This window comes from Schistocerca nitens, chromosome 3, assembly GCF_023898315.1.
Source record: "Schistocerca nitens isolate TAMUIC-IGC-003100 chromosome 3, iqSchNite1.1, whole genome shotgun sequence".
Classification (NCBI taxonomy): Eukaryota; Metazoa; Arthropoda; class Insecta; order Orthoptera; family Acrididae; genus Schistocerca; species Schistocerca nitens.
In genome coordinates this window covers 561,498,820-561,515,259 of record NC_064616.1, presented here as the reverse complement: position 1 = coordinate 561,515,259, position 16,440 = coordinate 561,498,820, and the positions used below count along the sequence as shown (strand labels likewise).

The following is a 16,440-nucleotide window of genomic DNA, read 5'->3' as shown; positions in this document are numbered from 1 at the left end:
ATGTGCACTTGAAACGCAGCGAACAGTTGAAACTAGCCAGTACTGTGGAATTAAAAATTTCGTTTCAAATACATTGATTGCCTCTGCGGAAAAGGCTAATAAAAGCCAAACTTCTTTAGCAAACAGACAAAAATAACTTCATTGTTCTGCAAGGCGATTAACGCTTGACTGACAGAAAGGTGGAAATAAAATAAAATCTGAAACTAATAACGTATTTTAGCCTTCCGTAATTATGTGAATGGATTTTAATTCACTTGATACCTCCCAGCCACAGATATCCGTTTTGTTTTCATTTGACGTGAGAGTAAATGAAGGGGAAACAGCAAAATCACTAAACATAAACACAGGTCACGTGGCGACTACCCACTATAATTCAGGCTGCTCTGCGTATCAGACCTGGATCTACGATATTTGCGAACCGGGTCAATACTAAAAAAAATTGAATTTTCAAAAATGTGTGTATCTTGTAGGGCATATCATTCTGAAAAGTTTGAAACATAAAACATATGTGTTCGAGAAAATGTAAGACATGTTATTTGGGTCTTAAGTGTGCCGAAGTGCAGTGCCACGCCACTTCATACAGCATCTTCTATCGCACGTCACTGTGTTTCGCTCTGTGGAATTGAAACGTGTATATTTTGTAATCAATGCCATCAAACTACGAGGGCCGTTCAGAAAGTAACCTCCGGTTGATTTAAAAAAATACACCAAGTTAAATAAAAATATTTTAATATATACATCTTACAACTACATCTTTGCACTATTTTACTACATAGTCTCCATAGCGATTGAGGCACTTATCGTATCTCTTCACAAGCTTTGAAATTCCTTCTGCATAAAAATCACCCGCTTGTGCCTGGAGCCAGCCTGTGACCGCATCTTTGAGCCCTTCGTCGTCATCAAACCGCTGTGACCCGAGCCATTTCTTCAAATGCATGAAGAGGTGATAATCACTTGGCGCCAGGTCTGGGCTGTAAGGTGGATGGTTGATAACGTCCCACTTGAAGGACTCAAGAAGGGCCATTGTTCTGCGAGCAGAGTGAGGACGGGCGTTATCGTGCAAAAAAAGATACCGGAAGTCAGCATACCACGGCGTTTGTTCTGTATAGCCCGTCGTAACTTTTTTATTGTTTCACAGTACACGTCTTGATTAATGGTCGTACCACGTTCCATGAATTCAACCAACACCCCTTTGGCATCCCAAAACACCGTTGCCATCAGTTTTCTGGCAGAAAAATCTTGCGAGGCTTTTCTTGGTTTGGTAGGCGAATTTGAATGTGCCCACATCTTTGATTGTTCTTTTGTCTCAGGGTTCACGTACTTAATCCAGGTTTCGTCACCGGTCACGATTCTGTTTAACAATGGTTCTCCTTCGTCCTCATAACGTGACAGAAAGTCTAATGCAGAGGCCATTCTTTGAGTTTTGTGGTGGTCGGTAAGAATTTTGGGCACCCATCGTGCACAGAACTTACGGTAACCCAATCTTGCTGTCACTATCTCGTACAAGAGAGTCTTAGAAATCTGTGGAAAACCAGTAGACAACTCCGACATTGAGAAACGTCGATTTTCACGAACTTTTGCATCAACTGTCTGAACGAGTTCGTCAGTCACCAATGATGGTCTACCACTCCTCTCTTCATCATGAACGTTTTCTCGTCCACTTTTAAATAAACGTACCCATTCACGGACAACTCCTTCACTCATAACTATTTGTCCGTACACGGCACAAAGCTCACGATGAATAGCTGCTGCAGAATATCCTTTGGCTGTAAAAAACCTTATGACAGCACGCACTTCACATTTGGCGGGGTTTTCTATTGCAGCACACATTTCAAACTGCCACAAAAACTAAACTAGTGCAGGTACGACGTTCACTCGACCACGGCTTGATGCCGACTGACCTGTTGAGTGTGTGAACGCACAGATGGCGTCGCTACTCCCCCCACAACCCGCACTGTGACCAATCGGAGGTTACTTTCTGAACCGCCCTCGTATATTCAGGACAGTGGAAAATGAAATGTCCTGTGGTGCCTCTCCTGCTCCCAGTCGGCCGGTTTGACAGCCTGCCCTATATATATATATATATATATATATATATATATATATATATATATATATATATATATATATATATATATATATATATATATATATATATATATATATATATATAAAACACCTCGCCATTAATAGCGGATGGGATTATTTGTAATCGAGTGAACAAGAACTCTTCAGAAAATTTACACTCTTCATTGTCTATTAGCTAATAACTTGATGTTTTGTGCGACATAAAAGTAAATATAGGATACATAAAACCAATATAGACAAGAGACAAGCAATAAAGTACACCTTTCTTCAATCCTTACCTCCTAGCATTTTTTTCTCTCTAATCTTGCTACAGCTTTACATTGCGTGCTTTCCTTTCTGCGCAAGACTCTATTACCTCAGTAAAGTTCGTCAAACGTTTTGCTACGTGAAAAATCGAAATTTCATTATCTAATACTGAAAAAGGTGTTAATACAAATAATACCCAAGACTGGTGTGGTTTCTCGATCTGATTACATCTGTTTTGTCACTGTATGCTAGATAAAACAAAATAGTCCTTTCTAATATTGCAGCAATTTTGTAACACACACCAAATAAGCGAGAATGTTTTGGCACAAATGGTCATTTTTATAACACAACAGAATATAATTCACGAAGTACCAATATCAAATGCCTATTAGGCCTACTGCAAGCAAAGAGATTTATGTTAGGAAACAGTTTCACATTTCATTCCTGGTTTTTTCCCGGATCTCCCAGTTGTCCTGGGTTGTATACACCCTGAATGAGCCACCTAGGAGTGAGGATGGGGGGCTGAGGTGGGGAAGGGGTATTTAGGTGTTATGAGTGAGGAAACAAATTAGCATTTCATCAAGATGTGAAAAATGATGGAAATTCTGCTTCTGTTTCAGGTATGGTAGAATATCAATATGAGGGAAGACGACAGCTCGTAAGTTCACTGAGATTTGCAAAGTGAAAATCATCAGAGAAAAACTATAGTACATGCTTTAATGAGAATAGAGAAAGGAAATATAAGAAAACTTATGCATAACTACTTCAATAAAACATATGTTCAAGTTTGAAAAAAATTAAATTACTTTTCAGTTGCTAATTCCTAGTTTATAATGAAGTCACACTGTGATAAAACTGTATGTGATGGGGAAAAGCAGAGGTCAGATATGAATTAAGTGTCGAGCATCTAGTAATCAGTGCAATGACAATTAACAAAGTGGAGGGGCAGATGCTGTGTGGTATGAGTGTAGCCCACCACATCAACTACGGTTCAACATGGCTCTCTTCTTTGTTGTTGATGCAAGCAGTCTATACAATCACGTTCCTGAAGACATCAGCTGAAACTATGTTTATATGGCAATAATGTTTATCATTCCATTTTTGTTTTCTCCTTCACAGTATGTTCATCTGTACATTAAATATGTAAATACTCAATTCCATGCAGCCATTAGCACAATTAATGTAACACTAAACATTAATGGAATATTTATTAGAGATGTCATTTTTGCACACATGGCTTGCAGATGAGCAGTAATTTCAGAAAAATCCCAAATTTGCACACTAACTACAAGACAAATAGAAAAGTTAATTCTGGTAATCTTAATATATGAGAGTTACCCAGAAAGTAATGCACCACATTTTTTTCCAGCTGAAAACAGTGCTACTAATACGAAACATTACGTATGTATTATTTGAAGTCTCCTGAGTGAATGTGCCAAGTTTCCGTCACTTCCGATAGATAGCGTAGCTGCAGGACAGTTTCAAAATGGTGTATGTAGGTGATGTACATTACAAGCAACCTGCCATCATCAAATTTCTCACTGTAGAGAAAGAAACTGTGGGGAACATTCACAAAATCTCGTGCAAAGTCTGCGGAGCATCTGCTGTCAACAGAAGTACAGTTAGTTGCTGTGCACGGAGGGTGAGGCCATCAGAAGGTGGTTTGGAACAGCTTCGCTATTTGCAGCAGTGGGGGAGACATCCACGGCTGTCAAACCTGACATTTTGCAGTAAGCTGTGTTGTCATTCATGAGGACAGATGCATTACAACTCAGCAGTAGATGCTGCATCTGTCAATCAACAAAGGAATGTCACGCAGTGAGGCACTGGCTCTGCCACCAGGACAAGGATTGGTACTGACAGGGCATACACAGCCTTGTCTCGCGTTGGAGGAAGGCTATAGAATGGGGTGGAGATTACATGGAAAAATTGGGTGTGTAGATAAAACATGATTCTTTCATGTTTATAATTCTCATTATGTTCAATAAAGAATTGTTGAAGAAAAAAAATGCAGTGCATTAGTTTCTTGGCAACCCTTGTACATTAAGATTATCAGAATTAACTTTTCTATTAGTCTTGTAGTTAGTGTGTATATTTGGGATGTTCTGAAATTATTGTTCATCTACAAGCCACATGTACAGGAAATGTTTATAGAAAAAAGGTTTTACAAACTCATGATAATTACAAGTAAACAGCATGGTCACAGTTAACATTTGAAGGATATTCTGACCTTTATATCATCCTCAATTACCAAACCAACTTCAACATTCCACCATGGCTTAACCATAATTTTTGCCGGTTTTGCTGGCAAAAGATCCCTAATTGTCTTCTTTCTAAAGAGCCTCGGCCGAGTACGATACTGGTTCATTAGTTCTATATACTCATTTCTGCCAATTCCTAATAATCTGAGACCTGAAACAAAAGAAAACCTCATTTAGATAACAGAGAAGAAACAGTATAATCACAGTAAACTCATACCTATATGTAGGATGCCCAGGAACTTGTGAATTGTGCACCAATTTTTGCTCAATCGGGTCACCAACACATGGTCATCTTCTGGCTTCTCTGCAATTAGCAGTCACAAAGTAATAGACTACTGTGTTAGTATAGAGAAAATATATTACAAAAGCATGGGGTATTTTGAAACAGATCACAAACTGGGTGCATTCTTGGACAGACTAATGCACCTGATAAATCCAAAACACAAAGACTGGTTATAATATTTAAAAATATGCATTTGACTGTAGAGTTCAGACCCTGCATAAGTCTTCTTTGAAGATGATGCTGAAAATGCAGTACCTGTGAATCGAGACCATCACTGATTGTGTTCAGAAACTTCGATTCAAATAGAGTGACACAATATGTCACATACACCAAGGAGAGGAAAAAACCACTCTCACATGAACAATTCTTTCAGGCTTTTTGGTATCCCATATTCTTCCATGCTAGAGGCAGAGATTCCAAGTGTCATTCTGAAACCGAGCTGCAGGAATATATCGCCAAAAGAACAAAATAATGTCAACAGAATCAAGGAATCTATTTTAGTTCTTTTTAAGACTAATAAGAAATAAAACTACAAAATATATTTAAACTCACAGCAAAAAGAAAGAGAGAGAGAGAGAGAGAGAGAGAGAGAGAGAGAGAGAGAGAAGAAAAATCTGTTACTTCCACAAACCATATGCTGCAAAACATGCAGTAAACTGGTAACATCAGTACATCTGAGGTGTGAAGACAAACTGAATTGTTTTCGTCTGATGTGTACATACACACTGATCACTTTTTGTGAAAGGAGCGATTAATGGAGAGTTGATAACCTAGAAATATAATGTAGGTACAAATTTGCCCTACAGAAATCCACAACAAAGCACAACTGTACTAAAATAAAGTCAGTGTACATTGAGTGGTGTGTGAATTTTATACTTTGATTCTATATTCCAAAATAAGCCACAAAAGTTTACAAAATGGTGTAGCAGGAATATGTTTAAAATTTTCTTTCAGAATAAATACCATTTCACAGGTTCAAAATTTAATGTTGACTGTGTTGGTTAGAGAGGATGTAATACTGTTTTCCCTTTTCAAGAGGTGGATGATTTGTCAGTATCAAGCAATTAGCCCCTCCTCTCTCCACCACACACAATAGTTATTGCAGAATTATATTACACATTAGTTTCGATGAAAGTATAGAACACATCTGATAAAATTTCCCTCATCTGCAACCATCTGATTGATATCTGAACCACAATCTCTCAGAATTATATGTAGCATATCTACCAGCATTGGCGAATACAGCTTACTGTGAGCATACAACTTTACCAGTACCAAAGAGACAATATCAACCTAAACACCCATCTAACTTATTTTGTAAGTACAGAATTAAACCCTGCTCTTTTAAGAAATGTAACAATGACTAAGTAGTTACACATAATCAAATAAAACTCTCATCATTTCTAAGTCAGATTACAAATATCTTATCTGACATAGCACACGCTGTACAAAATAATGAAATATGTGTTTACATTGAAAAATATAGCATGGGATGGTTATAATATACTCATATGGATTATAGCAATACTCACAATAAAAGTGAAGTGAAGAAAAGTAATTCTTGAACACATCTACGCACAATTAAAGACACTTTCATAAACTCCCCCCCCCCCTCTCTCTCTCTCTCTCTCTCTCTCTCTCTCTCTCTCTCTGTGTGTGTGTGTGTGTGTGTGTGTGTTTAAAATATTTCATTACTGACACTAAGTCAGTGCTACATTATTTGAAATAAGTGTTGTACATCACCATACATTAACTTTGCTCTGTACATACAAGCCAGTTATGTGCTCTTAATGTAATGTGTTTATAATACGTAATTTCACATTTCTTTTTTCTCTTCTGCCATGCTTTAGGCCTTGCTTGAAATTTTGCATCTGCATTTGGTCCTTCCATCTTTTTGCTGATCTGCCAATGCATCTTTTGACTTGCAGAATATCTTATGAAACATTTAGTGGTTATCTGGACTCCTTCATTCACAAAGATGGAATATCAACTTTTGCCTATTTTCTTCCACCTTTTTAATTATGTCTCAAACTTTATGTATCCTGCTATGTTCCTGAACAATTTCATTTCATTGGCCTTTAATATAATTTTATCTTTTTTTTCAGAACCCAAGATTCACTCTCATACAGCAATGTTCGTACTGACAACTTCAAGACTGCATTGCCTCTAATGACCTCAAAATGTGAAAACTAATAGCAACAAAATGAAATTGCATTAATAAATGCACTGTAAAACTAGCCGATTGCTGTTTATTCACTCATCATTGTAGCTACTTCACACCTGGAATTTAAGTAACATCTGTATCACAGGGATTAAAATTCAAATACATAGTTCAAGAAACGAGATAGTAAGGAAGAGCAAGAGAGAAAGGGGGAGGGGGAGGGGGAGAGGGAGGGGGGGGGAGAGAGAGAGAGAGAGAGAGAGAGAGAGAGAGAGAGAACTGAATCACAACTGAAGTTAAGTTTTGGATCTGTGTTGCATTTTACCAAGGGCCTTGAAGCTAGAGTTATTAGTGTCTAAACATCTGTAACACAAGAGCATAACAGTAAAAATATTCAGACAAAACACTCTTTCATTTTATCACATTAACATATATCACATATGGACATATGTAAAGAGCTGAAGACTGCAATGAATCAGAACACTTTGCAACATGGAATACTAAGAAAGACACATATATGTCTTATACATTACCATAACAAAAATAAATAGCTGTATATTGCTGAAAAGTTTTGAGAAGAAGCATATTAGTATACAGCACAATAAAAAGTAACGAATGATGAATGCATTCTGAATGCGAGTGCTGTAGCGGCTGTAACTTTATTGCCCAACTGTACAGCTGTGTCAAAATGCTAGTGTAGTGCAGTTGTGAGTAAAACAGACAAAATGGTTAGCAGTTAACAACTCACCAAAAAAATTTGGCAGTGTGCAACCGGAAGATTCTAAGCAGGGAAAAAAATGAGGAAAATCATGAAAGGCAACTAAATCTTCATCCCTTAGCAATCTGCAAACTGTGTAAAAAATTCCATTAAATGTATAATGCCTTGCCAAGTCATGATAGGGCCAATAGTATTATCACTCAAACAGGTAGACAACATTAAATCAAATGCATGCACACTGTGGGTACCACCAGCTGACCTGTATCTGCATGTATGGTTTGCAGATGCCTTTGTGTAGTTTGGATCAAATTAGATTTGATTGTTTCGAGGTGCTCAATAATGATCTTCAGCACCCATGCCTAAAATAATCAGACACAATATTGTTAATAACCCTGAAACATAATTAAAAATTTAGTAAAAATCATATACAAAAGTCTCTCTCTCTCTCTCTCTCTCTCTCTCTCTCTCTCTCTCTCTCTCTCTCACACACACACACACACACACACACACATACACACAATCAGATCAGTTTATTTATAAAAATATATATATATATACAAGTAGTGGTGGTGGTGGTGGTAGCAGTGGCAATTGTTGTTGTATTTTGGTTAAGGGACGAAATTATGAGGTTATCAGTTCCTCATATTAACGAAACAAGCCCTAAAATGGTACTGTCATAAACTACTGGCAAAGGCCATCTAGTCAAGGTATTTGGAGCAATAGAGATGCTTAGAGTAGTTTCACAAGAGATAAAGTGAACATAGGATCAGGTTGTCTTATAGGCTGGGGATTAGGTGGGGGAACTTGGATCTCATTTGCAGCAAGATATGCACCATCCGAACCCCCCCCCCCCCCCTCCACCATGCATTGGAACAGAGTTGTTCATTGCTGGCTGTTCAAACTGCAAGACTAGGAAGGATGGTAAGTGCAAAATTTTACTTATTGCAAGTATACATTATATTAGGAATAATAAATGATTAAATTTCTCAGTGATTTAAGGTTGGACAGAATGTATATTTTAGTACACACAGCTGTCATCTCCGACAGCTACAATGGCTCTAACCCTTTGGGCATCAAATCGAGCGGGGCTTGTATGATGAATACGCGTATGTTGTTCCATGTGGTTCCAGCTCTAAGTCAGAATTCATTAATCATAGCAACTGATGAATAGTGGGGTGCAAGTCTCTCGGTACCCCGAACTCCATGTTTTCAATGGGTTAGAGTCCTGCACTAGGTTGAGGGTCAGGGGTCAGAACAGCTGGGGAAGTAGAAGGATCCGATAGCTGGAATGGTTAATGCTGATGAAGCTGCTGAAGCTGCTGAATGTACACCTGACATCCACATCCCAACTGTAACAACACTAGAGCTCTACAGAAGCGTAATAGTATGATATTATCCACATCACAAGGGGTATGACTGAAAAATCTGAGTGCATTCTGTTTCCACATACAACTTAATTTGAGCTGACAGTGGAGGAAGCCACATCAGTTCATCATCGAAGAGTAGGCTCGGAAAGTTGGACTGTGCAACTACTTTGAGACAATGGATTCCTAAGAAAAATTCCACATATGAGTGGATTATGGTGAGACAATAAAAGTGAATGAACTGCATTTTGATGGGCAGAAATGAGAATCATGGTGATGGACCCACGACAATGTCCTTCTGGCTTCATTGCAGTTGATACCCAGAGACAGGCATGGACTGAAAGCTGTACCAAATAAAAAAGTCATCTAAATAGAGGGCAGGAGAAACTGTTGGCTCAACAAAGTTCATGTGGGCATTGGTAGCTTTAAGAAAAAGGGCAACACTAAGGATGGAACCCTGGGGTACAACATTCTCGTCTGACTGTGTTCAGATTAGCCCTGAACTATCAATGAGGCAAGAATTGTAGATAAAGATCAGTAAAGCACTACACGGGTATAGTCAAGATATGGTGGCACCCAATTGTGTCATGCAGTTTAGGTAAGTCGAAGAGAACTGCAATAATATGGTGGCATTTACAAAAGACTTGTTGTATTGCCACTTCTAACCTGACCAGGTGGACCAATCCTCCCAAAAATCAAACTTTTAGATGGATAAATGGCCTTATGACTCAAGGACCCAGGTGATTGGTTAGTAGATATCAATGAAGGTTGAGTCCTTTCCAGGCTTGCGGAATGGGATTTCTCCACTGTGAGGAAAATTCACCTCTAAATCCAATATGATTGAAAACTCTATTAATGTAATTTTTCTGATCTACATTCCAACAATGGATTATTTAATTATGGATCAGGTCAGCACCTGGGGCCATTTCATTAGATGTGTTGAGGTGACAAAGCACTTCTCATTCCATAAATGGTTTTTCATATGACCACAAACAGTTCACAGTAAAGGGTGGAAAGGTGTCCTCCACCCTATGTTTATATGCCTGGAAAGCAGGGAGATCAAATTGGTCACTGATGCTGCCACAAAGTGGATTGCAATATGTTCTTCAGGGACAGATTGAGCAGTGCAAATACCAACATGAAGTTGAAGACCAGGGACAGCCATCGATGATTGGTAGCCAAGAAACCAATAGAGTTTCAGACAAGGGTGCATGCATTTCCAGGGGACAATGGTATCATTCAAAGCACTTTTTTTATTTGGTGTTTAGTTTAAAACTAAGTCCCCACACACAGCCATTTGAAATATTATAACGATGACCACAGAGAGGTGTCATTTTATCACTGAAGAGCTCACCATTAGTCATGGACTGTCACCACAGTTCCCTCAGACCTACTATGACCCCAACCATCAGTGACGAGAGCTCTTGGAGAACGAATTCACTACCTCAGAAAGGAAGGAAGATTAGCATTCAATGTCCCAGCGACATCGAGGTAATTAGAGACAGAGCCCAAGCTCAGAATGTTTTGTTTAAGAATGGAAAAGGAAACTGACCCTGACCTTTCAAAGGAACCACCCTGGTGTTGTGGGGCAATGTAGGAAAATCATGGAAAACCTAAATCTGGATGCCTGGACATGGATTTGAACTTTCATCCTCCCGAATCCAAATTCAGTGTGTCAATCACTGCACCACTTCATTTGGTCACTATATCAGCAGAGTTGGTAAATGTTGTTGTTTCATATCAAAGAATATTGTCAACAGGTCAAGATGGAGAAACAGCAAAAGTGACATTCAAAAGGGTAGCCAGTTTGTCCCCTGGAAGGCCCAACCGGCCAGTTGGTTGTAATGATCATTACATACAGCCAATTGGCTAAGCTGGGTGAGCAAAGTGTATGATCAATGGACAAGAACAAAACCTTGCACTGCACTGAAATGGACAGGGGGCTCTGTCATTATGGTAACACAATTAAAAATTCGGCAAGCCTCCTGCTGTTCCTGAGAGCTGATACGAGTTTTAGCATGGACACAAATGGGTTCATTTTACAGAGTAAATCAACTATTGACAAAGGTGGGTTCATTGGGAAATCAATACGGTGTATTTCAGAGATGGACACACTTAAAGCACCACAAAGGTGGTGGTACATATGTCTTGACATCACAGTGGTAAACCAGGATCTTCACCATTCCTGTGAGAGTGATCCCTCAGAACACCAGAATAAATCCTCCCATGCCCACTCTTGTTATCCTCTGAGTCCTTCAGGATACAGCATACAAACTGCACTCCCCATTGGAGGTTGACATGTAGTTCTTCACCTGATTAAATATCAAGTCCTGGTGACAAATAACATTCTAGGACGAGTACGAGAACTGGAATGTTGCCCAAAGTAGTACAAAGTAGAACAGTTCAAGACTGGGTGGAGTCCATGCCTTGATCTGGAGGAAGCCGTTCTGTTCCTTTTTTAGTGCAGTCACCTCTCCAAACTTATCTTTGGTGTCTTCCTTATACAACTGAGATTTGGCCAAAAAGGCTCGCCATCCATTCCAATACAGTGGTGAGCAGAGTTTTCCATGTTGAAATTGCTATCCCACCTTCCATGACAGAGTCAAGGGCTGGTAAACTTTGCAGTTGTACTGATGAGCATCGTAGTGGGACTGAAGAGACTGCCAGGGTCTAGCAACTGCTTGCATGAGCATGTCTGAGACCCTTCATGGCAGATTGCCCACCCTGGTGTCCCCCATTCCAAACAGGTGCCCCACAGCCATGACAACAGTTACCTGGCATGGCGAGTGTTGGCCATAGTCTGGGTATACCAATAGGGACAGGCACCAACTGCTTGGCATGTATGGAGAGTTTAAAGCACAGACACCAGCTGTACAACCCTTGGATTGCCAGGGCCTAAAACTGTGCGGGTAAATGGCAACCAAACTACAATGGACTAGTTACCACATTAGGTTTTCAGTCTGGCAGGTAGTATGCACAGAACTGGGTGTCACGATGGTCATACCTGGACGGATACCCATATACTGTGTTGGGTGACGTTCACCACACAATTCACACCTCATAGAAATTCTGGAAAGACTGAAGGTGAAATGTGGGTAGCGACCAAAGGAAGTTAGAAAAAAGTAGGAAGTAATGTAGGAGGTCATGAAAATAAGCAAAGGTAAGACCTCAATGAGAGCTACATCGTCATTAGGAGAGTGGGCAAAGGTAGAGTGACTGGAGGACTACAATAGGAGGCAGGAATTGCATTATACAAAATTAATGGCTTGGGGCCCAATGCTTGCCACTCACATTCCCACAAAAGAGTCATGGGCCACCAACAGGATGAGTTTGGGGTTTGTGAGTCACATTTGCCCCATATGACTTGGACTTTGTGCACCATGGTGGAGTACCAGAACTATCACCACTTAAAGCAGCAAATGATGATAGGTGTAAAAGATCTAACTCTCAGGCAGCAGCATCTCTTGCAATGTACTCTAATAATTTCACTAATTTGAAGATAAAATCTAAAAGCAACAGTCTTTTCTAGTTCACCATCTCTCTCTTTTAATATCCCTAACTTTGGTTACATTGCCATCTTACCAGTTTTGCTGCAGCTCTTTAGTGTCAGAATAAATTTTGTTTTTACAGTTGACAATCCCTTTACTTTAGCTCTGTAGTTACAGCATTTAACAGCTTGTTTACTTTAATGGCTCTCATTGTATAGCATTACAGCTTCCTGAGTGATTCAAGTAACTCTAAAAAGTTTCTCTAGTATTTTCTGGAAACTGGATTTGATTTCACATGCACGGCACAGCATTATGAGCTGCCACTTGACGGAAAGACACAGCTCATCTGTCTCTGCACACAAGCTGGAAATGTAATTTGTTCTGTTAACTCCTACTGGCACATTGATTGTGTTATACTGGCCCATTCCTAGTACCAATATAGGAGGCTCACACTGATCTGCGAACAGTAAAAGCAAGATTGAGACAGCATTTCATAACAACCATCTCATGGTAGTTACAGTGAACGAAATCTGACAAGACCGGGGATGACTCAAGAATCCACAGAAACTGGATGACTACCCAAGGGCCATCAAAAACGAGTTGCCAAGCGTGAGCAGGAGGACAACAACAAGAGGAAGAGAGGCAACAGAAATGGCATGACAGCACTTGCAGATGTAGCAGTGGGGCATAGTGGCCGTAATCAAGTTCCCTGCCCTCCAACATCACTAGGCCGGGATACCAGATTTCCCCCAACCCCTCTGAAATGTGTGCATAGGAGCTGAAGCGACCTGGACTGTTCTTTGGAAGGCAAATCTGCAGCACAGATGATGTCCTGGCACTTCAGCCTGCTAGTTGGTGCAAGGAATCAGGGAGCGCATCAGGCAATGCACTGGGGTATAGCAGTTTGGGAAACATTGGCTGTGAGTATGGGGGCTGCAATGAGATCTCCACCTCCATGACCGCATCCATAGGAACTGCCACTGGTGATTTGAAGTTCAAGCTATAACTTTGTGGTTGTGGCGCTGGCAAATGTGGTCTTTCCAGGTCTGACTGAGCCACCAGCAGCAGTGCAGCCAGCAGGCATGGATGGATTTGGCTAGTATGATGGCACTCCAAACCTCTCGGAGTGTCAACTATCAAAGCACTATCCATGGATGGATACTACAAGCATCTATGCATCTTTAGCCCCATATGAGGGTTCCCAAAAAGCAGTGCCTGGTTGACAGTGCTCAGCATTCTGTGCCTGGGGTTTCTAGGATGGTGGGGCTAGGAGATGGAGGATAGTTCACAGCTGCTGCCCATGGAGAAGCTACACTTGGCTAAGGTTGTCGATGGCAGTTGTCCCTTTAGTGCTCAGAAATACCGTAGGCACAGCTGTGGTAGAGATGGTTTCCACTGCTTTTAACATTTGTTGTTTATGTGAAGTCTGAGCTGCAGAATCCTTCAAAATCCATCACCATGAATTGGGTCCCCTCATCCTAAACAATGGTTTGGGGAAGCCTTTCAATGGCTACAATATAGATGAGTGCATTAAGGTGTTGTCAGTGTTTATGGACACCTTGCTGACCACATATGAATAGTTACACTAAGTGCCCACAAAAATGACCCACATCAAGCTCAGAAAGGAGATCACGAAGTATAAATTAATGTGGTTCCAGAGGCAACAGGGGATGTGCCAGTGGGTGAAAGATTGGGGTGGAGTGGGCTGGTGCTAGGCACAAGTGAATAGGCACAAGTGAAACAGCTGTGCATCATGGCCTCCACATCCTTGTTCAGTCATAGCCAGTAGCAGTGTTGCCTCATGGAGGTTTCCATCCATGACGTACCCCAATGCCCGCAATGAGGAGTTGTAAAACTTGAGGCTGCAGGGCAGTCAGAATGATGCCTCAGTGCCAAGCAGCAGAGCATCGGTGATGACTGAAAGATGGTGGGAGTAGCAATTCCAGGCCTGAAGTTCTGGAATGGTGTTTTTTGAAAAATATGTGGGCCAACTAAGGAGCACAGTTTGCCCGGTGTGCCATAAGAAACCATCATTGCGCATGTCTACAATATTTTGTGCAATAGCAATCACACAACTGTCAAAGGTGTGTTGCCGTTCCACAGGGAAATGAGATTTACTGCTAATCAAAGGCTGCATTTGGTTCAGCAGGTAAGCGAGATAGAGCATCCACATCTGTGTGTTGCACTGTCGGCTTTTATTTAATGGTATAATTGTAGGAGTTGAGGAGAAGTGCCTAATGCTGGAGCCATTGGGCTCTCCTCTCTGCAAACTGGGAGCATGGCCCAAAAAGCTCTACCAGCATTTTGTGGTCCGTAATGAATGTGGACTCATTACTGAATATGTTAACTTGGAACTTCTTAATTGCAAAGATAATAAACAAAGCTTTTTAACTACCAGTGAGCAGTCATTTTGAGTGAGTGTCAACATCTTTGATGCACAGGCAATCAATTGCTAAGTATCATCTTCATTCCTATGTGCCAGCACTGCACTTATGCCATATGGAGAAGCATCTGTGGCCAAAACCAGTGAACATGATGGATGCCAAAAAGGGCATAAGGTAGGGTGCTGAGCACAACTTGAACTACGTGATAATATACTCACAGGCAGCCATCCACCTGTATTGAATGCCTTTCTTCTGCAGCTGGTTTAGCAAATGCATAATATGGGTGACTTGTGGGATGAAAAAAACTGCCACTCCTTTAAGTTTCAAGTGTGGGACAGCTTTTCAATAGCCGCAACATTGTGGTCAGAGTTGGGCAAGTGTTTGGGGTACTCCTAACATGGTTAACTGTTGCAGGTATCTCTGGAAGATTGCTGGACCAGATGAAATTCCAAAAGGAAAGTACTTACATTTGTATAAGCCCAAGAGAGTGTTGATAACCATGTTGCTTTATGACTCCTCATCTTTCAAGATCTGCAAATACACTGGGGAGGGGGATTAGACTAATGAAATTTTGGGAATACATTTGTCTAGGTAGCATATTTACGTGATTAACACTGCCCGTCTAGGTAACATATTTAAGTGATTAACACTGCAAGATCACAGGTTAAAGTAAGCACAAGAGAACCCATTGCAAATGTGAAATGATGTACCTGCCAGAATGTTGGATGCCAGCATGCAAACACGCATGCATTATTCTGTACAGGTACTGGATGGAGTTTCATGCCTGCTGCACTTGCTCGGTCACTACAGGGATGGTTAATGCTGGTTGTGGATGACGCTAGAGTTGTTATCCGATAATGTCCCATATGTGCTTCACTGGAGACAGGTCTGGTGATCGAGTAGGCCAAGGCAACATGTCAACACTCAGTAGAGCAAAGAGAGTGCTCCTCCTGTAATACGAAATAGCACCCCAGACCATAACTCCAGGTGTACGTCCAGAGTGTCTAGCACGCGGACAGGTTGGTTGCAGGCCTAACCAACACAAGGCCATCACTGGCACCGAATTAGAACCAGATTTCATCAGAAAACACAACAGACCTCCAAACTACCCTCCAATGAGCTCTAGCTCAACACCACTGAAGTCACCAATGGTGGTGGTTTGGGGTCAGTGGAATATATCCTACAGGGCATCTGGCTTGGAACTGTCCTTGAAGTAACTGATTTGAAACAGTTTGTTGTGTCACTGTGGTACCAACTGCTGCTCAAATTGCTTCTGTTGATGCAGTATGATACACCAGAGTCACACACCAAACCCAATGATCTTCCCTCTAGGCAGTGCCACATGGCCAGCCAGAACTGGTCTCCTTGCAACCATACATTCCCACGACCATTGCTGTCAGCAATCGTGTACAGTGGCTATGTTCCTGCCAAGTCTTTCTGCAATCCC

The 16,440-nt window shown here is 40.8% G+C and overlaps 1 protein-coding gene across 1 annotated transcript in view; it reads right to left on the bottom strand.

The window, feature by feature from the left end:
- Window positions 1-16,440, bottom strand: part of LOC126248467 (protein FAM91A1) — a 183,234-nt gene that overhangs the window by 109,014 nt on the left and 57,780 nt on the right. Inside the window, exon 3 of the mRNA XM_049949478.1 lies at window positions 4,565-4,746. Within this exon, the coding sequence (XP_049805435.1) occupies window positions 4,565-4,746 (182 nt within the window). The remainder of the gene's footprint in view (window positions 1-4,564; window positions 4,747-16,440) is intronic.